The 25,864-nt window shown below is 38.8% G+C and overlaps 1 protein-coding gene across 5 annotated transcripts in view; it reads right to left on the reverse strand.

Moving 5' to 3' along the window:
- TXNL1 (thioredoxin like 1) overlaps positions 1-24,908 on the reverse strand; it is a 32,753-nt gene extending 7,845 nt beyond the window's left edge. For all 5 annotated transcript variants that reach the window (XR_008201397.1, XR_008201396.1, XM_052660433.1 and 2 more), the window contains exons 1-6: positions 24,643-24,908; positions 15,245-15,341; positions 13,239-13,412; positions 4,616-4,738; positions 2,866-2,935; positions 831-1,003 (exon numbers count right to left, since the gene is read on the reverse strand). Coding sequence is in view for 3 of the 5 variants with exons in the window: in XM_052660433.1 (XP_052516393.1) it covers positions 831-1,003; positions 2,866-2,935; positions 4,616-4,738; positions 13,239-13,412; positions 15,245-15,341; positions 24,643-24,740 (735 nt within the window). In the remaining 2 variants the exon portion in view is untranslated. The remainder of the gene's footprint in view (positions 1-830; positions 1,004-2,865; positions 2,936-4,615; positions 4,739-13,238; positions 13,413-15,244; positions 15,342-24,642) is intronic.
- Between the last annotated feature and the right edge of the window lie 956 nt (positions 24,909-25,864).

A 25,864-nucleotide genomic window follows, 5' to 3' on the forward strand; every position in this document is an offset into this window, starting at 1 on the left:
AAAGTCAAGAAAATATTTCATAACCAGTGTTCCAGTTTGATATAACCATTTTCTTTAATTTCATCTGGGTAAAATACTTCTACTCAAAACTCAATATAATCCTTTACCTTACCACTAAGTATATTCTGTGAAATTCCACTGAAAACGTCCCAAAATGAACACAGCTATAGCGTTCTTCTAATTTGCAAAAACCGCAATCTACTGACACAAAGAAATTACGCTCCTTTGGCAAGTCTGCTCTCCAGTGACTCTGGGCTGCTCCCAGCTCACTCTCCTAAACCCCCGCTCTGATGGAAGGAGCTCTGGTTGACAGGTGGTTTAGAAGCATGTGCTGGGTTTAATACTAGAATTCAAAAAAGCAATTAGCAACTGCTAAAAAGCTGCTCATTTCATAACGTATATTAAGATAACACAAAATTATGCTTTTAAAAAGTCAATTTTTACTGATATCATGGCCACTACACGATTCAAAAGTAAACTGGATTTTAGAAACGTATCCTCACTCATTACCAGGTACGAAGGAAGAATGAGTATCTGGTTTAAGAATAAATGTTCTAGAATAAACTTTTAACAAAAGTTGGCATATACATGCCATATATGTATTTGTATCTGACAAACCTACAAATAAAAAAAATCCACCTTCCTTTTTAGGGCACACAGATGAATTATAAAGAAGAAAATTTAATTAGCTCATTAGACATTTTTATGCATTTCAAACCAAATGGACAATTAACTATTTTTAAGGATAACTTGAATCAGCTAGGACACTGAAGACAGCATGAATTGTCACCCACAACCCGTTGCATCCATCTGAATGAAACACTACTTACAGTTACACTGTTAACGTTCTGAAACTTAACATAACGAAGAGGGACAATACCATCTTCTTTAATATCATCCTCTGTTAGTTCCAGAGCTTGAGTTGGCTCACTTCTTTCTGCCTCTTCAAAATCCATAGATCGTGGTAGATTGATAAAAATTTTTACGTATTTAGGACCCTGACCTACAGAAATAAAATTAAATGCTAACATCAAACATATAATACTTTGTCCTCTTTATGATTACGTTCACTCTATACAAACAGACGTGCCCACATAGGCACATACCTACCTCTATCTTTAGAAATTTTAAGAACGTCTGAGTATTTTCATAGCCATACTCCTCCTCTCTCAATAGACATTTAGTGGTATATTCTTGGCCTGCTAAAACTACACCAAATACTACGAATACTAGATTAAAACACACATACACACACATGCACACGCATACATAGACACAGAGTTCCTGCCCTCAACTGTAAGAGACAGGCAATGAGGAATGTACAGCTCCCAGGGAGGAGGTACTGGCAAGGCAGCAGTGCAGTCTGACAGCTCATGCAGGATGACGAGAAGTTTCACAAAAGAAACACTGAGCTCAGTCTTGCAGTTGCCATCAGCTGGCACCTTATGTTATTTAGGAGAAAAGCATTATCAGTGACAATATTTAGCCAGAGGAAATTAACTACACAAATTGCCAAATTTCGTCTTAGGGATCAGGCAGTGCTCAGTGCTAAAACCACTTTGTAGAATGTCTTAGTCTCTCTAGCTTCAGACCAGTATTCTGTGACTGACTGAGGAAGCTTAGCATAGCCACATTGATTACATACTCATTTCTATGGCATTTGCTTTTACAAATACTTTGTATTTTCAAATAAATTAAAATTTTATTAGTGAAAAAATCATTAACCCATGGAAACTTAGAATAGTAAATGACTTAAGGGAATGCTATCTGATCAACAGGGCACTGTTTCTCCCAATCAACTAAGAAAGCAACAACAAATCCTAGCCCCCTCTCCCCACCTCAGGCCCCATCCACTCCCAGCAGCAAAAAAAAAAAAAAGAAACAGAAAAAAGGGGGTGGGGTAAGGACAACTCTTTATTGAACAAAATGAGAAATGCTAAATTTGCACAATCATGTTTACAGCATCATAATCTGTATAAAGAAAATGCAACTATAATTAGTGCACACATAGGAGGGTCTATGTCAGTTATTCGCCTGTTAGTTTTATCGCCTGTAATAGGAAGAATGTGAAATAAGTCTCCCCCAGTTCCCACCCTGAAAAACAGCTACCTCTAACCTAGAACTCTTAGTTGGAAGAAAGGGCTCCCTTGTTTTCAGGTGAAAATGGTAAAAAAAATTTTTAAAAATTACTTTTGGCCCAATAATCTTATATTATATGTCACTGCTTTGTTCCAAGGACAATTCCACTCTTTCCCAAAACAAGAGCTCTCTACCTCCATTTAATAACAAGTTTTAACCTAAGGGACCAGTAATAGAATGGATAAAGAAGATGGAGTATATACATATATGCAATGAAATACTCCTCAACCATAAGAAGGAATGGAATTTTGCCATTTGCAGCAACATGGGTGGACTTGGAGGATATTATGCTAAAGGGAACAAGTCGGACAGAAAAAGACAAATACTGCATGGTATCACTTACTATGTGGAATCTAAAAAATAAAACTAGTGAATCTAAGAAAAAAGAGACTCAGAAATAAAGAAAACAAACTATTTACTAGCAGGGAAGAGGGGAAGGGGACAAGTAAAATAGGGGTAAGGAATTAAAGAGGTACAAACAACTATGAGTAAAATAAGTAAGCTACAAGGATACACACAGGGAATACAGCCAGGATTTTAGAGTAACTGTAAATGGAGTATAATCCTTAAAAACTGTAAATCACTCTGTTGTCATTTACACCTGAAACTTAACATACTGCTGTACACCAACTAAACAACGATTTAAAAAAAAGAAAAGTTTTAAATATATGCCAGCAGGTCTATAGAGCAGAAAGTTACTCTACAGAAAAGCTGCCCATTACTCACCATTATCTGGTCCTTGAAATTTCATTGAATAAAGCTTAACAGGCTGATTGAATGCCACGGTAATAAGAAGCTGTGAAAAAAATAATTGTCTCATTTTTAAAGGGCTGTTAAACATCTTAAATAAGTAACACAACAGCTAAAGAGAATTAAAATAATTAAGAAGCAGAAAAAATTTAATTCACCTAACAAAACTAATGTAATACAGAGTATCAGTAAGCTGAAAGTAACTTGATTAGTTTGACATTTGAGAAATACAATAATCTATTATTTTTATAAAGGAATAACAAAAAAACTTAACAGAATTAATTAAAATTATATGTTAAGAACCTAAGGCCTCAAACTAAAAACTAGCAACAATCCACTCCCCCCGCCCAAAAAATTAAACAAAAACCCCAAATTAAAACTTAAACTATGTACTTTAACACATTAAGCTTCTTTTTCTGAAACAGTTTATCTGTGGAGGCATCTACCCATGTCACTTGGAACGTAGACACAATGCACACAGGTTATGTGGAGAGACTAGGTCTCAAGTGGACTCTACTTGATTCAAAACTCAGGAGAGCAGGACTCACAGCTCTATTAGTAACCTCCAAACTTCCATCCTAAATGAATTTGACTCACTGAATCTAGAAAGCCACCCAAGGGAACTGAAATACAAAACTGCTGAGTTGCCTCTCTCGGATTCACTCACTCAATCTTCTTTCCAGCCAAAACTTTGTCTGATGAAGGTACCTATGTGTCCATCCTGGGAGGAAGGTTTCCTCAGCAGGAAGATTTGAGGGAAGCTGTAGCCAGCCCTTCTGATACACATCACCACATTACGTTTAGGGCACCATTTACAAGGCTCACAACATGAACGGTATTTTCAAGCAATAAAATAAGATAGTTCCGGCTGGAGCAAAGGAAGATAGGATTTAGATTTATTTCAAATCACTGTGGTCTATTTGCTTAAGAAAATACTTAGACTACTCTCTTTAGCTATGTAAGTACTTTTAATACTTGACCTGTATTTGGGTGTCAGGAAATAAACATGACCCATTTAGGGACCTGAACCATAGGTGAAGAGGATATGAGAGTAGAAAGCTAGAAGTAGGTAAAGTCAGTAAGCATATGACATCCTCTTCCTGAAGCCACTGAAGAATCATTTGACTCTTTTAAGAAATCAAAATATAAATATGATTTATATTTTAGAGAAATAACTTTTGTGAACATATAAAAGGTATACCGGAATAGGGACAAAGCAGAGGCAATGGTATAGTAATTAAATAAGAAAAAAATTTTTAAGACAATAAAATTTTAAATATCAGGGAAGATGAAGACAGATGGCGTGATCAAGGCAGAACTACACCACCCTCTTCCTCTGTGACGACACTGCAGGAGAACACAGGGAAACACAGTGGGCTTACACCGGGAGTGAGGACTAGACACAAAAGGGATGCTCCTCCAATGAGGTCTCACTCAGGTGGGCAGAAAACAGGAAGGCAGCTCAAGAATGAACAAAAGGACTTAAGACTAGTGAAGACTCAACCCAGGTTTCCAGACAATCCAAGAGTTCTGTGATTCTCTGCAGTGCAGCTGGCATAAACAAACAAAGAAAGGGGGTGAGTTGACAGGGTCAGAGGACAGAGGTGAAGTTATAAAAAGGAAGAAAAAAGTGATCATCTGGGAAGGAGAGACATGAGACCATGAGATGGACACGTGTCTGGACACAAACACTGACAATCTCCACAAGCCCTGAGCGTTCAGTTACCTGTTCATCACAATCAGATTCCAGGAAGGTCATGTCTTTTCGTAAACAGTTGTCAAATCCATGCTCATCACTTTCATTAAGACATTCACAGCCAGCTTTGTTAATGAAAGGCATTAAATCCATCTGAAAATTTAAACCAAAACTTTAGGCAAAGCATTTGGATTTGGCATAATAACCTTAGTAAGAAATGCGAATATGTAATTCTCTTTTAAACTCTATAAAATTATGTTTTCAGTGTACAACACTTGTGGTTAACAACTTTTAATGGTTATATTCCACTTATCTTTTTAATAACCTGCATGTACTATATTGACTTTATTCCCTGTGCTGTAAAATACATCCTTGTGATTCTTTTTTTAAACTTTTTATTTTGTATTGGAGTAATTCTCTCTTAAGTTAAAAAATTGCTATCTCATTTAAAAGTTACTAAAACTTTTATGATAACCCTTTTGTCTAAACTTCTGATATCTACCACTAACAATTAAAGCCAAATTGAGGCTTAGCCCACTTAATAAGTATCTAAAACCAAGTCTTTAACACAAAGATTATTAAATGCTAACTTACACTTTTTTTAGTAACAGTGTTTGGCAGTGAAAAATTCGCAAATTACAATAAATATCTACAAAATATCTAAAGAAAGCCTACCTCCCTCTTCTAGTGATAATGCACTCTTTAAACCTATATCCACGAAGAGTTTAGATTAAAGATGAACTAGGGACTTTCCTGGTAGTCCAGTGGCTAAGACTCCGAGCTCCCAGTGTAGGGGGTTCCATCCTTAATCAGGGGAACTAGATCCCACACGCTGCAACTAAAGATCCTGCATGCTGCAACTAAAACCCCAGCACAAGCCAAAGAAATAAAATAAATGGTTAAAAAAAAAAAGATGAATAGCAAATAACTACTTAAAAAATTATATTATGGAAAATTCTAAACATACATCAATGGACTAACACAGTGATCCTCAGGTGCCCACCTCCTGGATACAACAATCATCAATTCACGGCCACTCTGGTTTCACCTTTACTCTGCAACCAATCTCAACCTTTTTCCTGATTATTTTCATGTAAATTTTAGACATTTTTCTCATGTTAGTCATGATAATTTCAGTGTGTTCATAAGCATTTCATAAAACATTTTTTTAAAAAAAGAATCCTCAATATCATTACCATGACTGTAACACTCATAATGTCTTAGTATCATCAATATCAATGTTCAAATTTCAACTGTCTCAAATATTTTACAGTTGAATCATTTTAGACTCAGAAGAAGAACCTAAGAAAAGTATAAACAACTGTATTTGATTGTCTCTTAAATCTCTTTCAATCCAGTCATTTGGCCTATCGATTTCTTCTATTTGGATTTTGCTAACTGCTTCCCTGTGGCGTCCTTTAACATTTTCCTGTTATGTGCTGGCTAACACTTCCAACAAACCACCACAAAGCTGCAGTGACGGGCATCCCTGCCCTGTTTCTGACTTCAGTGGGATGTCTCCAGTGCTTTCCCATTAAAATTTTATTGAATGCTCTAGGAATAAACGGATACTGCATTCTGTCACACATTTTTTCCGGGGCTTCCCTGGTGGCTCAGTGGTAAAGAACTCACCTGTCAATGCAGAAGACAAAGGTTTGACTCCTGATCTGGGAAGATCCCATATGCTGTGGGGCAGCTAAGCCTGTCTGCCACTACTGAGCCCATGCTCTCAGTGGCGGCAACCACTGAACCCACGAGCCGCAACTACTGAAGACCACGTGCTCTGGAGTCCCTGCTACAAGGCGGCAACGAGAGAAGTGTCAGGAAGCATTTAACAGGAGGCTTCCTGCGTGCTGTTTTGGATCTGTCATGAATCCTCTGTGCCTTATTAATTCCTCAATACTCAGGAATTAAAGAGGGGTGGCGAACCGCTCCTGGGGCTGAGGAACGCATGCATTTCCTTCGTTAGTTTTTCCATATGGTGATAAGTAACTATTTACGACCCTCTTCCTTTTTATGAACCACATGGTAAAAGTGATTATTTACAACCCTCTCTCTTTGATATGGACTGCCTTATGTTTCCTTGATAATTTGTAAGTCTGGACTTTTGATCTTTATCTTTGCTGAAAAGAGCTACCTTGTAAGACAGTATATATACCCACACTATGTTGAATAAAACACCTTTGCTCCATCAGAGCTTGGGTCCCCGTGTCTTTCTTTCTCTCTCTCCCCGGCTAATTTTCTGAAGAGTGAAAAGACCGTCTTGCTCACTCTCCTGCCCGGGCTTCTATGACCCTTGAGAGAGGGCACATGGTGCCTTCATGAGTGACGTGAGCCCTGTGTCGAAGACTTTATTGGTTTTCTGTGTAAACCAAAGAATATCAGCCTCTCTCTTTTACTTTCTTGTCATCGACTCTGGACCACCAGGGTCCGGTCCATTAAAGGACCTCAGCAGAGAAGCCACCGTGAGAAGCCAGGCAGCACAGCTAGAGCAGCCCCCGCCCAGTGCAGCCAGGGACAAGCCTGCGCAGCAGCGAAGACCCAGCGCAGCCAGGTGCGGATGAGCAAAAATCCTTAAGTGCTGTTCCCGCATGTTAGATCACGACTTTTCCCCTCTAGACTGCTGGATTTTGTTTACTAGTATTTTATTTAAGATTTTTACACCAATATTCCTAACTGGAACTGGCTGGTAACTTTTTTTTTGTACAAACTCTGTCAGATTCTGGGATCAATGTCATACTTCAAAAATAAATTTGGAAGTTTTCTCTTTTGATATGGCCTTAAGTAGTTGCAGTAACACTAGACTACCTGATCTTTATAGAGATTTGCTAGAATTTCCCTGTGAAGTCATCCTGGTATTTATGGAAGAGCTCTTTTACTATTTTCTCTATTTCCTCAGTGGTAACTGATCTATTTAGGAGTTCTGCTTCTAGTGGAGTTGATTTTGATAAACTATTTTTCTAGAAAAGTATCCATTTCTTTGACTAAACAAGAACTGCTTTAAAGTTTACCAAATATTGTAAATTATCAGTTGCATGTTCTATCAGTCTTCATTACTAATACTAATATATATACTAATACATGTGTATACAGTTCTGAAAGACTAAAGAAAAAATTTTTTACAGGTCAAATAATTATCAATATGGTAAAAATTCATTAGAATAGACCCTTAACTATTCACAGACTAGCCTAAATGCTTTCAAAGCCAAAATATTCTATTATATTAAATGTTATACTGCATTAGATGTTAAATGTATTACTCAGGGTAACATATTGTAACCAACTCAAAAAGAGAGGTAGAAAGAAAAGGAGCATTACAGAGCCAAGTTCTACTTCTATAGAATTATTCTGAACTCCATAAACATCTGTCTTGAAAATGTGACAAAATCTTACTTAAATGTCTACCATCCTACCATGATGCCTCTTCCATACTATATGTAGGATCAAGACCCCAAGCTTGAAGGCAACATTGCAGTCATACTTCCAATACCTTAATGATGAAAATAAACTAAATAGTTAAATTATTTTAAATTGCTTTTTAATTTATCTTGGGACACACAAAATAAGTAGCGTAGCTGAACAGTTGCATTAAAGTGCTATGTTACTCAACACTGGGACAAACTGGCATAATATTATATATTTGACATAATTGAAAATTGACATATTCTGGAAACATGCTATTGGAAATAAATATTACTACTTATGCAATCAACTTTGCCAATAATGAGGAAGGAATCATGAGAAAACAATCTCATAAATCCAGATTGTGGGACAGTGCATAAGACAGATGGTCCAGACCTGCACTGTACAATGAGACAGCCATTAGCCACATGGGTCAATTTAAAATTAATTAAAAGTAGATAAAATTGAAATTTCAGTTCCTTAGTTGCCCTTGTCACATAAAAAATGCCAAATGTGTCTAGCAGCTATTGTAGTAGACTGGTGCCGTTTTAAACTTTTCAAAAGGGCAGACATGAAAGAAAAAAGGTATAGAGAAGTTTCTAGACTAAAGAATACTAAAGAGACCGACAAAAGCAATGCATGACCCTTCCCAAATCACCGCAGACGGGGACTGCAGCCATGAAATTAAAAGATGCTTACTCCTTGGAAGAAAAGTTACGACCAACCTAGATAGCATATTGAAAAGCAGATATTACTTTGCCAAAAATGGTCCGTCTAGTCAAGGCTATGGTTTTTCCAGGGGCCATGTATGGATGGGAGAGTTGGACTGTGAAGAAAGCTGAGCGCCGAATAATTGATGCTTTTGAACTGGGGTGTTGGAGAAGACTCTTGAGAGTCCCTTAGACTGCAAGGAGATCCAACCAGTCCATCCTAAAGGAGACCAGTCCTGGGTGTTCATTGGAAGGACTGATGCTGAGGCTGAAACTCCAATACTTTGGCCACCTCATGTGAAGAGTTGACTCACTGGAAAAGACCCTGATGCTGGGAGGGATTGGGGGCAGGAGGAGAAGGGGACAACGGAGGATGTGATGGCTGGATGGCATCACTGACTCGACGGACATGAGTCTGAGTGAACTCCGCGAGTTGGTGATGGACAGGGAGGCCTGGTGTGCTGTGATTCATGGGGTCGCGGAGTTGGACACAACTGACTGACTGAACTGTACTGAACTGGGGAAAAAAAGCTATGAAGTACATTTTGGAGACAATTAAGGAAATTTTAATATAAACTGTACATTAGGGATAAGTGTGTCAATGTTAAATTTCTTAGAAGTGATAATGGCATCATGGCTATGTCAGAGAATGTCCTTATTCTTAGGAGCTACGTGCTGAAATATTTACACATGAACCATCATGATGTTTATAACTTATTTTGTAAATGATGCTGCAAAAAACAAAAGCAGATACATACATATTGAAATAGAACAAAAACAGCAAAACATTCACAACTGATGAGCGTAAGTGAATGGTATGCATGTTTGTAGTACTACAGTCAACTTTTTTCGTTTGAATATATTTCACCTATTATTTTAGGGGAGGAAGGGATGGAATCCAACAGGAGACAGATAGGAGTTACAAAAAAGCTCTTCATGCTTCAAGTTTTTGGTTAAAGAAATATCTGTCCTACCTACTATGTAAATTAGGGGCAGTCAATGATTTAGTTTGATGAATGTGACAAATTTGTAGACTAAAACCTACAGTTCAGTTCAGTCGCTCAGTCGTGTCTGGGTCTTTGCGACCCCATGAATTGCAGCACGCCAGGCCTCCCTGTCCATCACCAACTCCCGGAGTTCACTCAGACTCACGTCCATTGAGTCAGTGATGCCATCCAGCCATCTCATCCTCTGTTGTCCCCTTCTCCTCCTGCCCCCAACCCCGCCCAGCATCAGAGTCTTTTCCAATGAGTCAACTCTTCGCATGAGGTGGCCACAGTACTGGAGTTTCAGCTTTAGCATCATTCCTTCCAAAGAAATCCCAGGGTTATCTTCTTCGGAATGGACTGGTTGGATCTCCTTGCAGTCTAAGGGACTCTCAAGAGTCTTCTCCAACACCACAGTTCAAAAGCATCAATTCTTCAGCACTCAGCCTTCTTCACAGTCCAACTCTCACATCCATACATGACTACTGGAAAAACCATAGCCTTGACTAGATGGACCTTAGTCGGCAAAGTAATATCTCTGCTTTTGAATATGCTATCTAGGTTGGTCATAACTTTTCTTCCAAGGAGTAAGGTCTTTTAATTTCATGGCTGCAGTCACTATCTGCAGTGATTCTGGAGCCCAAAAAAATAAAGTCTGACACTGTTTGCACTGTTTCCCCATCTATTTGCCATGAAGTGATGGGACCAGATGCCATGATCTTCGTTTTCTGAATGTTGAGCTTTAACCCAACTTTTTCACTCTCCTCTTTCACTTTCATCAAGAGGCTTTTTAGTTCCTCTTCACTTTCTGCCATAAGGGTGGTGTCATCTGCATATTTGAGGGGATGTTAGAATACTGAAATATACTAATGAGCCTTAAGATTTAAACAAAACACATTCAAATACAAGTTTGATTTCAGAGTACCCAGCATGCAAACTTCTGAAGGGAGAGACTTGATACAGCTAGCCCCCTCATGCTATTTGAAGCCATACAAGGTACACTTAGCAAACATGGGAAAGGAAAAAATAGAAATGTTTACCATTTTTCCAATTCAGTAAACACATTAAAAACCGAAAGGTTTTTTTTTTTTTTTTTTTTTTTTACAAAAATACTGCCTTCTTGGAGAAGGAAATGGCAACCCACTCCAGTGTTCTTGCCTGGAGAATGCCAGAAACGGAGGAGCCTGGTGGGCTGCCGTCTGTGGGGTCGCACAGAGTCAGACATGACTGAAGCGACTTAGCAGCAGCAGGAACTACCTTCTTAAAGAATCTTTTTGATTCTTAACCTTTTGAGTATCCTGTTCTACATCTTTTGCAATATTTCAACTCTCCCTAGAAGAGATACCTATTTCTTTAACTCTGACTCCAGTCAAATCAGGAGTTTCATAACTGTAGGATGTGTGAAATCAGTAGTTATATAGCCTTTCAGTGTTAAAACCTAATGACAGAAAGTCTTTAGTCTAAGAAACCCAATATTATTTTATAACTGTGAATATATTTTTGCAATGTTTCTATTTAAATGTACTTTAAGACACAGGTTTCCATGCAGTTTCCATTCACGCTGTAAAAACAATGACGTTCTGAGAACACACTACCAGTTTTAAACATTGAATAACCCTGCAAGATCTATAGTTCAAAACTTTTGCAGTCTTGATTGACACCTGATGGAAAAAATAAAACTGTTTTTTACAGTTTTTCAGTGTATTCATAACATCTGGATGAAAACTAAATTTAATTTACTTCTTAAAACTTTATTTTTTCCTGCTTATTTCCAACCAAAACCCAAACCCTGATATCACACTCAGCTGATGTAAACAATAGAGCATTCCTACAGTTAAGCAGCCAGACTGTTGTGCCTTTAAGACTTCTTCATGCAAAAATCCTTAGTAATAAAGGAAAAAAATATACAGCGGTAAACACAAGTTTATAAGTCAAATGATTTCTAAAATTTTCCAAAAGGTGTCACAACCCTGACTCATACATGCTCATACTTTCTAACTGAACATTACCATTTCAAATCATTCTATCACAGTTCTAGTTTAAATAAATACTCGTTATTAAAATTTCTTACCTTGATTAATGCCGCTACCATGTTAAAGGCGCTTTTTGAGGACACAACCCTGCCACTCACACATATAAAAAGAACTGCTCCTATTTACCTGGCTACAAAGTCTCCTTATTCAACATGAATTTAGGAGCCTTACAGAAAGACTGGCAGCCCCGTGACAGCTCTGTTTTAATGCACTTGGTGTACATGCTTTCATATAGTAATTTAATTAATTTGAGGTAACACTTAGCTTTTAAAAATTCATTTTTAATCTGCCAATACATTTACTTTATAATAAGCAAAATTTAAAAATATATATACATATATATCTTTTGGTATGCAGGATTTACTAATTTGCATAAACAACTCAGTCACCATGAAGTAGCTACTTTTGAATTTTACTTTCCTTCTCAAATAGCTCTCATATGATAGATACAAATTATAACTATTCATATTATATATGAATATATATAATTCCAAACTTTCAAAAACTTTGGAATTCTTAAGTCATCAAGCTATTATTTAAAATAATTCTTAAAATTTTAAAAACATATCCAATACTAAAGTCACCTTTGGTTCCAAAGTAAAATTAATAACTAGGGTTTTTAAATAAGAGTGCCAAAAAATAGGGGGTACATTTAAAAAGAGAGAAAACTTTAAAAACTGGTAGAAAGGAAGTTCAGTATGTTAATAATCATACATTAAAATTTATGTGTCATTTTACATATTTGTCAAAAAGTGAAAAAATTTTCCAACGCAAATTCCTTCACTTTTGGGGGAAAAACAGTAAAAATGAAATGTTTAGAAGTGGCAATTAAAATAGATCAGAAAGATTAAAAACAGGTGGCAAATAAAATTAGAAGAGGGACTTCCCCGGTGGCCCAGGGGCTAAGACTCCACGCTCCCAATGCAGAGGGCCCAGGTTCACTCCCTGGTCAGGGAACTAGATCCCACTTGCCACAACTAAAGATCCTGTCAGCTGCAACTGAGACCTGGTGCAGCCAAATAAATAAGTATTAAACAAAAAGAGAGAAAAAATTTTGAAAAAAAATTAGGAGAAGAAATTTTGGGAAAAGTTTATGATGGGGACTTAAGGGTATAATGGGCTTTCCAGGTGGCGCTAGTAGTAGAGAAGCTGCCTACTAATGCCAAGAGATGCAAGAGACGCGGGTTTGATCCCTGGGTCAGGAAGATTCCCCTGGAGAAGGGAATGGCAACTCACTCCAGTACTCTTGCCTGGAGAATCCAAAGGACAGAGGAGCCTGGTGGGCTACAGTCCATAGGGTCACAAAGAGTTGGACACGATTGAAGTGACTTAGCACACATACACGTAAGGTTATAATACATATTACACAGACAAAATTCAGCCAGCTACTGAATTGATTTTTAAAGTTCTTACTGAAAAGTATTCTTAACTAGCAAAAGACAAAACATGAAAAGAGTAAATTTCATTTCAACCAAATAATAACAAACGCAAGTGACATCATTTCACTTCTAAGACCACATACATAGCCTTTCGGAATATCAGTATCCTCGTTGCTCCCAGGGTCGTTCTCTAAGTGCTGCTTGATTTTTTCCTCTAGTCCCACAGCATCAGCTCCTTGATATTGATCAATTCTCACTTTGTTTCGAAAAAACAGAAACGTAGGTGTTGCTGATATATTGTTGGTGGCAGCTGTTCCCTAGAATTGTCAAGTTAGATAGCATTACAAATTAAAACTAATCTTAAAACATGTAAAAGAACTTACTCCTAACTGTTACTTAAAAAAGAGCTAGGCCTATTCTTAAAGGTCACAACTATATTACCCATATGTCCACAATGAAGAATAGCCCCGTATTTAAAGGCTTCATTCATTCATTCAGTAGAACAATCGGTTTCCAGTACAGAAACTGCACTTTACAAAACCAGATACTTCTCTCATAAGCACAGACTATTTCTCAAATGGAGAAACCCAGAAGGGTATTGAGATCTGTCAACATAAACCCTGCTACTAGTAAAAAGCACACGTGTGAAGCAGCAGCAGTGCCTCTGTCCGTGAAACATCCTCGTCTAGTTCTGCTCTTACAGAAATGACTTCTGGTCTCCCATCAAAAACACTGCCACTGGTATCTTTTCAAATTCTGCTCCAACTCCATGATATTTTAAGACTAGCCACCAAATGAAAATTAGTTAACCACTGATTCATGGTTTAAGCTCTTCATGAGAAGTGTAAAGAAAACAAGTAAAATAAATATGTCCTTTTGCATATTCTAATGCCAGGAAGAGGTGTGACTATTTAAAAAAAAAAGCATAGTTTACAGAGATGTCTTCTCTAAGCCTCATAGGTGGGGGAAAGAAAAAGACTGACAGTGCCATTCAAAAGAAATATACAAAGTGAGCTATACATGTAATTTAAAATCTTCTAAAATCCACAAATAAAAAAGTAAAGAGAAACAAGCGAAATTCATTTTAGCAACCTGTTTTGTAAATCCAAATATGCACTTTAACATATAGTCGATATAAAAGCTAATGATATGTTTTACTTTTTTTGTGTTCATACTAAGCCTTCAAAATCCTATATGCATTTTACACTCACAGAACAACTCAATTTGGACTTGCCATATTTCAAGTGCTCATTTCAACTAACTACATGTGTTTACCATACAGGACAACACAGCTTCAGAAGACAGCACTTCCAGATTAGAGACACGGAGTACTGCTATAAGGCCAGGGCTACTGTCCAGCAGCATGTGACCAGAGTACTAAACAATGAACAGGTAACACAGAGTTTGCACCAAATCCCCGAACTGCTTACCGATGTAACATTCTAAGATTTTTGCTTTTTCAACCCAGAAATGTATCAAAGGCAAAAGCTTCAATGGAAGAAAAAAAAAAAAAAACACTACAGAGCTGTTCCTCAGTCAAGATTACGCTTTTGTAGTCTTCTGTATTGCAAGAAGCCTTCAAAACCTTTTTGGCATAACCACTCTTTCATACCTACACATATGCAAACGTAGAACTGTCACACAGTCATGCCAACTAAGTAACCAGGGCAATCTACCTAACTGTGGCTCAATCAGCAACAATCCATGTTTTCAACTTTCTGTTGAGTATGCAGCTTTGGAGCTAAGGTCATAAAATGATCAATTCAAATCAAACTCTAACCAAGAATTCTCTCCCATGGCTTTTTAACCAACCAATGTGTCAATAGTATAAGATATAATTCCAGATTTGCAAAAAAATAAAGAAATGTAAAATAGAACAGCCAAGTGACCTACTAGGTTTAACAACATACTATTAGTTTTATATCAAAAAAAATTAATATAAACAAACCCAGAAGCAATTAATATCAGACTACTTTTCTTAATACAGCCATAACAACACCTGCATTTACCACTGCAAGACAGATATCATCCTACCTCCAAATGAACAAGTACTTAGTACATAAAGAGATAAATAAAGGATGATATTAATGTGAATTTCAAGCCAATCTGTAAATTTTCAAAAAATTTTAAAAGGGCCCTCTTGCCTTACCTGACACTGATGTACATCTACTTCCAAGAAAACTGCCTGTGGATACTTATTACTCATAGAACTGAATGCTGGGGCAATCCTTAAACACGGTCCACACCTGTGAAAAAGGTAAGAGATAGTTTGTAAGTAAGATAACACCAAAGATTGTACTAATTTACACTCTAAAGATTTCAGCAATTCAAACATAAAAAGTTCTGATCATCTTGTCTTTAGATTTTCTCTTTCCACTGTATTATTTAGATAAATGCTTACAATAGTATCACACTACCTTAATGACTACAGATTTATATTAAGTCTTTAAGTCTAATAGTGTTATATTCCAGTTTTCTTCTCACTGAAAGAAATTAAAGAGCTAAATAAATATAGGAATATACTACACTTATGAACTGGAAAACAATACTGTCAAGATGTCAAGTCTCCTCAATTTTCTATTTAAAGTCAATGTAAAATTCTAACAGGTTTTTTGGGAGAAATTAACAACTTTAAATTCTAAAATTTTTAGGGAAATATCAAGGATAGCCCAGGCAGTCTGGGGTTCAAAGCTGAAGGAATTCCATTACCAGATATTAAAAACTACCAAGAAGCTTTATAAGTTAACAGTATAAAGGATAAACAAACTCACCAACTTTAAAAAAAGGTTCAAAAGTAGACCCATCCCATACACAGTAACCTAACTTTTGAAAAAGCTGACACAGTAGTACAGTGGAGAAAGAATAGTCTTTTCAATAAACATTGCTGAGTCAAAATGGATATCCACCTGGGGGTAAAAAATGACTCCTAACTCACAATGTACACAAAAATCAATTCCAGATGGATTGTGAAAGGTAAAACAACGGTTTTAGGGTAAAAAAATACAGAGAATACTTTGAAAACCTTGAGTAAGCAAAAATTTATTTCTTAAAATACTGAAAGCACTAGAGAAAAGTGAAGAACTGATATTTGGATATACTTGATAAGCCGGAAAATATTACACTTAAGACCTTTTGTTCATCAGGATAACATTTAAAGGGTGAAAAGACAAACCACAGACTAGTAAAAAAAAAAAATGTGTAAAACATATCAAACATACGACTTATACCTCTAACATGTAAAAAAGCACCTACAAATCAATAAGACTGTTATCCAAAAGAAAAAAAGGGTTCTCCTGAATAGGACAAATGAGGTTATCCAAGCAGTCAGTAAACAAAAAAAGGCTTCCTCAGTCACTAAGGAAACAAGGGATGCGCAAATTAAAACTACTCCCACTAAAACAGCTAAAACAATAAAGAAGGAAGTGCTGTCAGAACTTGGAGCAAATGACCCGTTAGTGACAGTGCAGACGGGGATAACCACTTCACGGGAAAGGAAGGAAATTGAAGTTACCTGTTAAAGTGAGATTTATGCCTACCAATGACCACATCCAGGGTACAAAACAGAATATCTGCGTATGTTTGCATATGAAAAAACATTGGTAGAAGTAACATTTCTAATAGCCAAAAACTGGATACCACCCAAGTTCCTCTCAACAACAGAATGAGTGAACTAACTGTAGTTAATCACGCACTGGAATACTATATAACAATGAAAACAACTGATGTAAAACCTCGTGCCAAAACATAAATGAACCTCACAAATAACACTGAGAAAGTAAGTATAGTCTATTATTCCACTTATGTACAGTTCAAATACAGGTAAAATAAATCAATGGTATTATAAATCAAGACAAGTCACCTTTGTTAGTGATAGGCTAAGTGCATGAGAGAGATTTCGAGAGGTTGGCAATGTTCCATTTGTCCAGAAGCTAAATAAACATGCGTGTATATTCAGTTTGTGAAAATTCTCTGAACTGTACATTTATCCTTGTGTAGTATGTATATTTCAATTAAAGTTCCAAAAAATTAAAATTAAGAAAAATCTCGGCTTATCAGTCAGGAACGCAAGGAAAAGCAGATTCTAAAGCACAAGATGTTCAAATTCACAAATGTTCAAACTCAAGCTGTGATTCTCTTTCCATTCTTAGTATTTGAATCAGCATTTTCATCTTTTGCCATCTTTAAGACTCACAGCAACAAGACAATATTAATTTCTTAAATACTAAACTTAATGCTTCTGAAAATAAATTTCTGGATCCAACAATTTTATAGGCCCTGAGACTAAATTTTAAAGGAACAAACATTTACAGTTGATGAAATCTGTCTTTAGGTTAGCAAAATACTACTGGCTTTTAATCAGTCTTAAACATTATGGATGGGAGTACACACTGGTAGATCCTTTCTGAAGGGCCATTTGGTCATTATCTGCCAACTTTAAATGACCACACCTTAAGATTCAACAACCTTACTTCTAAAATTCAATCCTATCTTAACAATCAATATCACAATAATACATATAAGGAAGTTCAATGAAACATCTGAAATAGTTTTTTTAAAACAGAAATAATCTAAACGGCAATCAACAGAAAAATATTTTTTAAAATTATAATATATAAAATAAGTTACGATATATGGTACAACACAAGGAAACAGAGCCAGTATTTTGTAATACCTATAAATGGAGTGTGATCTATAAAAACTGTGAATTACTGTATGGTACATTGTAACTTATGTAATACCATGTATCAACTATACTTCAACAACAACAAAAATTGGGATTAGGATACCAGGGGATAAGGATAATTTGTACTGTTCAAAAGAAAACTTAAGTCTCAAAAAATGTTCTCTATGACCACATTTAACACACCCCTTTCTATATGTATTTACATGTTATATATGTATACAAACACATACTTACAACTTAGGTGTGTCACACGATAAACTACTACTTCTGAAAAATGGGATTGGAAAGGAAGAGAAAGTTTAGGGGAGACTTTCAAAACGACCTATACTCCTGTATTCTTTGGTTTATACGAGTTATTTTCCTTTTATGACAGTGAATAAACTGATAGCAGGCGATTAAGTGTTCGCTGCATGTAAACTGTGGTCACAGAAGCACAAGCATCAAGCTGTGTCACAGAACACACCTGGTACACGCCCAGTATCAGTTTCTCATTCCCGAAAAAGCCTCCTTTCTGCAAAAGCATGTACTCAGAACAAGAAGGCTTATGGAAAAAACAAGATTGGTGTAAGTCATTTAAACCCATGCAACTTTGTAAACATATTCCTACGAAAAACAGTAACTGGTACTCAGGAAATACCTGAGGCAGGAGCCTCAGACCTAGAGGCTACCCCAGGGGACATTTATATTGTACGAAAACGATCAAATGGAAGTGCTTGTTGTATTACAGGTGCTGTGAGAATCAGATGCAAGGGAAGCTTGGAGCCAGCAGGGCGGCCAGCCAGGCAGGGGACAGGAGAAAGCACAAGACGAGAATGACCCCCGCTGGGGAACCAGGGCTAGGAGCTGAGGCCCAGGTTTAACTTTATTAATTTTGACCTTCTTAAACAGATCCTGAAAGGGAGCCTGCCTCTGTGGCTGAGGGCTTTTCTCCTTCCTGTTACAGGCTCCTGCCCTTCACTACCTAAGAAAAAAATTAGAATATTAACCAACACAATCTCCGTCCTTGTATGGACATCATCACTCCATTCATCAATCATGTATGAGCTAACCTGAAGCTAAACAGACTGCAAAATAATGACTATCTTGAAAATAAATGTTCCCTTTCAAAATTTAACCTTATCTCGATCCTCTGTTTAATTTAGTTTGCCGTCATACAAGTTGGAACATCTCATATGATGTCTTTAGTCAAAAATCAAAATAAGTCGCAGAATACAGAAGCACAGAAATTTACAGCAGCATACTTTCACATTATAATCACTCAAGTGAAATTACCTGCTGTTTTAATAAGGTCCTCGCTTACCACTAGCATCTAAAAATAAACTTAAACTTCCAAAATTAGCTGAGCTCACAAACAAATCATTTCATTTCTCTGGAAAACAGGAAGGGACTAGATTTCTCAAGGACCTTTCCTATCTCCAGAACATTATGCCCCCAAACATGCCTAAATTTCAGGACTGTACTTGTCTGACTTTGCAAAGCCCTTAATTTGAAGCCTTAAATAGTAGATAGTAGTAAATAGTAGATAACCTCAGTACCTTTGAACTTGCAAGAGACCAGGGACCATCTAGTCCAGAGATTTAAAAAAAGAAAAAAAGGCTATTTTTCCACCTCTGAACTCTTTGATGGAAAGCTTATCTGTTAGATCCAGTATGTAAGAACTAAACTCACAAAGCTGAAAGTTTAAAATTGACCTAACAGAACACAATTATTTGATAAGAGGCAAATGCCAGAAAGGAGAAGGAAATGGCTGCCCACTCCAGAAATCTTGCCTGGAGAATCCCATGGACAGAGAAGCCTGGCAGGCTACAGTCCATGGGGCTGCAAAGAATCGGACACAACTTAGCAACTAAACCACCACCACCACCAGACGCCAGAAAAGTTAAATGACTTCATCAAGATCAGACACTTTAGTTAGTGGCAGGGCCACAACTACAAGTTAACTCCTGGAGGCAATCCAACATCAGTTTTCTTTGAAAACACGCTGCTGCTGCTGCTGCTAAGTCGCTTCAGTCGTGTCCGACTCTGTGCGACGCCATAGACGGCAGCCCACCAGGCTCCCCCGCCCCTGGGATTCTCCAGGCAAGAACACTGGAGTGGGTTCTTCTTAGTAAGATTTGTATTTAGTCATAATACAAACAGATTCTATTTCAAGAACTTGCTATTCTTTCCCACTTGCTGAAGTAGTCAGTTCTCTATATCAAGCAGTAAAGTGTACAAATACACTCAGCTGGTACATGGGTGTGGAAAACGTACATGCTTTCTGAAGATGTATTTTAAAAGTCTACTTTCTCGGAGGCATGCCTGTTTCTAGATGTATCATATTTACTCATGGTCATAACTGGTCCTATTAGGGACACAGAGTCGCTACCGTTCACTAAGCGTGTATCATATGTTATATAATTTATAAAACCTTTAAATTCATTTAGGTTTCACAATTTCTCATCTTAAAGACAAACAATGAAGTACAGTGCTGAAATCTGATCACAAAACCCAACTCAACTGCTATTCCAAAACCTCCAAAACAGTGGCCCACACTGTGCATTTTGCTTTGTTTTGGTTGTTATTTCTAAGTTAACCGCCAAGATTAAAATTACTTACACACTCCTGAAAGACAACCAGACAGATTATATACTGCATGATACCATCTTTATAGTGTTAGAATTCAAGAGTGACAGGAGCCTGCAGGAGGATGGGGGTGGGGGGAGGATACTGAGAGATTGTGCAATGCTGGTATTCCTGCCTGGGTATTGGTTAAACAGGTGCAATCATTTCGACAACTTATCAAACTATGCACCTAAATGGTTTGTGTACATTTTCTGTATGCCTGCTATACTTCAATAAAAATATTTATTTAAAAAAAATGTCTATATATTCTCTAGGGCCTGACGAAGCCCTAGTTATCTTTCTGCCACCTATATCACTCCCTAGTATTATCTGCTTGGTCCGTATGAACTGTTGGGCCTGTATTACGGTAAAGTACCTTCAGTTCACAGCAATTTCACAATACATAATTAGTACTATTATGTAGCGTATTATTGGGACAAACTGCCACAGTCATTGTGTCTCACCACCCTAACACACACACATCCTTCTTTGCTGTTGCTGTGTTAGTCGCTCAGTCGTGTCCAACTCTCTGCGACCCCATGGACTGCTGCCCACCAGGCTCCTCTGTCCATGGGGATTCTCCAGGCAAGAATACTGGAGTGGGTTGTCATTCCCTTCTCCAGGGGATCTTTCCAACCCAGGGATCGAACCTGGGTCTCCTGCATTGCAGGCAGCTTCTTTACTGTCTGAGCCACTAGGATAGCTATTCTCAGACATTCTTCTTAGACAGTAGCTGCTGCTGCTGCTGCTGCTGAGCAGTAACACCTAACTACAAAGTAAAACCTGCTTGAAGAAAACTGAATATATGATAAACATATCTACAAAAGTTGTACACCCATTAATTCATGATAAAAATCACTCATTGCTGAGTTTTATGGGAAAGAAAACATATATCTTTTTAAACTTGGCATTAACAGTGATAACAACTGTTTATGATCACTTAAGTGTATCTGGGTATATTTAAGATGTAACAGTTTGGAAATATCAGTTATAAAAACAAGTTATCACAGTATATAATCCACATACATAATTCTATCCTCTGAACAGTGTGGTTGGGTTACATGTTATTATTCCCATTTTACAGGTAGGTAAATGAATATTAGAATGTGAGCTGAACTGTCCTCCATCAGAAAGTTTTACAGGCAGAGCATATTCAAGGCAGCATTTACTGAAAAATATTAGGCTCCATGCAATACAGAGGTAAATTTGCATCACCCTTCTGCTTAGGCTGTAAAGAACAGGATAGCACTTTACAATCCAAACAGTGCATTCAACAATGGGACCTTAAACAAGATATCTTAAATAGATCTCTTTGTGACTCAACTTTCTTTTAGTTTATAAAATGGAGATAATACCAAAGATTATTTTGAGGATTGTAGGAGTCAACAAGCGCTTAAGTCCCTTATACAGACTAACTTGAATGTATTAAGAAGTGATGATTATTTTAATTGCTTAAAAAAATACTGGAGAAGCGTGCCAGTGGGTTAAAGATAGTTTTTCCAATAAATGGTGTTGGGAAAGCTGGAGAGCCACACGGAAAAGAATGAAGTTGGACCCTTACTTTAAACCATATACAAAAGTTACTTATAAATAGATCACACACCTAAAACTTAAGAGCTAAAACTAGAAAATTTTTTGATGAAAACATAGGGAGGAATATCCATGATACTGGATTTGGCAATGACTTTTGGGATACGACACCAAAAGCACAAACAACTAAAGAAAAACACCACCGATGAGCAGGACTTCAGCACAGTTTTCCAACTCTGCTTGTGCATCAAAGGACACTATCGAAAAACTGAAGAGGCAACCAATGGGAGAGAATATCTGCACATGATGCATCTGAAAAATGGTTAAGGTCTCCAATATACAATTAACTCCCACAAATCCACAACAACAACAAAAAACAAATAACCCAGTTCAAAACGGGCAAAGGACTCCAACAGACATTTCTCCAAAGACGACAAATGGTCAATAAGCTTGTGAAAAGATGCTCAACATGATCAGTTATCAAGGAAATGCAAACCAAAACCACCAGAAACCACTTCACACCCATCTAAGATGGCTATTAAAATCTTTTTAAAAGTTGAAACGTAGAGAAATTGGAACTCTTCTGCGGAGCTGGTAGAAATGCAAACTTGTGCAGCCACTGTGGAAAATACTTCGGTGGTTTCTCAAAAAGTTATATACAGAATTACATTATAATCCAGCAATTCTGCTCATAGGTATAACCCAAAAGAACTGAGAGCAGGGACTAACAGAGATCCCTGCACACTAATGTTCACCAGTGTTATTTACTATAGCCAAAAGACAGAAGCATCCAAATGCTTCTGCCAACACGGTGGATGTACTTAATGCCACTGAACTGTACATTTTAAAAAGGCTAAAGTGGCAAATTTATGTAACATAACAATTTAAAAAAAAAGAAAAATAATATTGGAGAGACACGGAAATCCTTAAACAGAAGAGCAACTATTTGCATAGTAAAATTAATAAGATGGATAAAGCATGGAAATTGAGAATAAGGAATATGGCTTAAAATTGAAATGGAAAGGAAATTAAGAAATAGGTGCTTGAGAAAACTGTGTTCTTGGCCTAAAGAGAGTTGACAGTAACTTTTCTCACGTCAAATAAATTATGTATAATTCTGTCATTTCTCCTCCCGCTATGCTAAGAGAAAAAGAGAGCTTATCATAAAGGCACCAAAGTATAAACCCTCCCAATGACTAGAATTAGAAAACTGAACTAAAAATGAGATCTGTTGTTAAAATCACCTCTTCCTTTGGCCTAGGACTTAACAAACGTATAAGTATTTCCTCATATTAAGAATACTGTCACTATAAAACCAACAAAACTGGGAAGACACATTTTAAAATCTAATGCACTGCCCCTTTCCGATTCCATATGAGATTAGTCCCAAAATAACTCTTCTTTTCATCTCTATCTGCTTCCCTCCATCCCCTAAAATGAATCTAATCCTAATTCAACATTTATTGAATTATGTTCAAAAGGTTTGAAGCACTTTTTGCTCTGAGAGTCAAAACACTGCCTTGTTTATGTAGTCTGTTGTTGTTTAGTCGCTAATTCATGCCCAACTCTTTGCTACTCCATGGGTAGCCTGCCAGGCTCCTCTGTCCATGGGACTGCTCCGGCAAGGACACTGGAGCAGGTGCCATTTCCTCCTCCAGGGGATCTTGGACAACAAAATCTGTTACGTAAACAGTGATACTTGTAGGAGATTTCTCCAAGTTATAGTGTAAATAATCACCAGGATGGTCAAGGTGTCAAGTAGACACTTCTAATCCTTCTATTTGGGTTGGCACTGACATATGCATGGGGAGGTCAGTAAAGACACAAACTCGTTCAAACCTTGGTTCTGAATATCCACTTCCAACGCGGCACTCTCACACAGAAACACACCACACACCCAACGCGGAAGATCCATCGGCTGTGCAACCTATGAATTATGTCGAGATTTATGAAAGCCAGATAACACCTTTCAAGTTCCCTCTCCTCTTAAATCACCAAGTCAAAAATGGAGTCTATTCGGTCAAAGCCAGATGTGTGGACACCTGTCTACCTGAACTGTATATATATAAATATATCTACTATAATTGCCCTGATCAGACGCAACTTCTTACACAACGCGGCCTAAGATTACTAACCAAACGACTAACAAAACCCTTAACAAAAGTAAAAAAGTATCCTGACCCAACATCTTAATTTAAAATGCATTAGCTGAGCTGAGCCTCAGGTCTAAGCACAAGGCGGATTAGTTGCATAGCTGAAATCTTCCTTCACGTTTTCCAGACCTGCAGGTGGTGAAGGCAAACCATTCGGTAAGTTAAATCTGGGGGTGGGGGTGGGGGAAGGGGGATTCCTAAGATACAAGTGACAGCTGGACCCCGGGAAAGAAAGGGACGGATGAAAGCCAGGGGCCGCTGCAGGAAGACGCCCGCAGACAAGAAGGAAAAGAGCCGGGCCGCCTGCGAGCGCAGAGCTCGTTCAAAGGAGCGGGCGGGGACCGCGGGCCGGGGGACGCGGCCGCCCAAGCCTGCGAGCCCGCCGAAGCCGCCCCCAGGGCCACGAGCAGGGGCTTCAGTCCCAGGGGCTGAGGCCTCACCGGGCAGCGGCCTGGGGCCGGGGCCGGACACTTCTGTGGACGGAAGGAGACGGCAAGGCGGAAGGGGCCGGGAGGAGAGAGAGCGGACGGCCGCGGCGCCCCCCACCCCCCGCCCCGGGCTCGGGCCCGGCCTCACCCCCGCATGGTGAACTTGACCACGGCGAGTCTGGAGCCCGCGCCGCTCAGCTCCGGCTGGAAATCTGGGTCACTCCCGACCGGCTTTACGCCCACCATTCTCGGAGAGCCTGGGCAGGGCGGCCGCGACGCCGCCGGCTTCAAACCTGAAGGAGGAGCGGTCCCGGGGGAGGAAGCGGCGGGAGGAGCGGGAAGGCCCAGGCCCGGACTGAGGAGGCGGCGGCCGCGGCGTCTTCTCCCCGCGGCGCTCTCTCAGTGCCGAGTCACGCCAGGGAGCGGAGCGGCCGAGGGGGCGGGGCCTGGGGGAGGGGAGAGGCGAGGGACAGGCCGGCCCGCGGCACCCGGCAGCCACCGCGCGGCACGGCCGTCTGCGCATGCGCACGCTGGCGTTATTTCCGCTCCTTCCGTTTGGGCTCCCGCTGCCCAATCCTAAGGCGCGACTTGTGGCCCCACCCTCGACTGAGGACTCCCTCATTGGCTGGAGCGGCTCAGGCACGGACGACGAGCCGTCGCTTGCGCAGGGGCACGTTGCGCCTCAAGTTCTCGTCTTTCTTCGCGATGCTGAGACCTGGGTTTTTGTTTTTGTTGGGGTGTTTTTTTTTTTTTTTAATTCCACTGAAGAGTTTTCTAGAGTTTTCACCGAGGGGTGAGAAAGTGAGAAAATAACTTTCCTTCCCCACCCCCACCCCCCCGGGGTGGTTGACTGCTGCCTTAGGTCTTAAGTTCCCTCCGGAAATACTGAGTGTAGTTCTGTCTCACATTGGGGACAAACCGCAGCATTAGATAAAAAGACTTTGTGGCGACCCCATGGACTGCAGTGCGCCAGGCCTCCCTGTCCCTCACCGTCTCCAGCACGGACTTTAGGAACATGTGTTAACGCATTTTCGGTACACGGGCTTTCTCTGGGTAGTCATCCAGAAGGTATGATGCGCCTGAGAACATGGAACTTGGGCCTCAGTTGTTATTCGGTTGCTAAGTCCTTTTCTGATTCTTTGCGACCCCCTGGACTATGTAGCCTACAAGGCTTGTCCTCTGCTGTCTCGGAGTTTGCGCAAATTCATGTCCACCGAGTCAGTGATGCTGTCTAACCATGTCGTCCTCTGCCACCCGCTTCTTTTGTCCTCAGTCTTTCCCAGCATTAGAGTCTTGACCAGTGAGTCAGCTCTTGGCATCAGGTGACCAGAGTTTTGGAACTTCAGCCTCAGCATCAGCCCTTCCAATGA

Source organism: Budorcas taxicolor, chromosome 22, assembly GCF_023091745.1.
Source record: "Budorcas taxicolor isolate Tak-1 chromosome 22, Takin1.1, whole genome shotgun sequence".
NCBI classification, from domain to species: Eukaryota; Metazoa; Chordata; class Mammalia; order Artiodactyla; family Bovidae; genus Budorcas; species Budorcas taxicolor.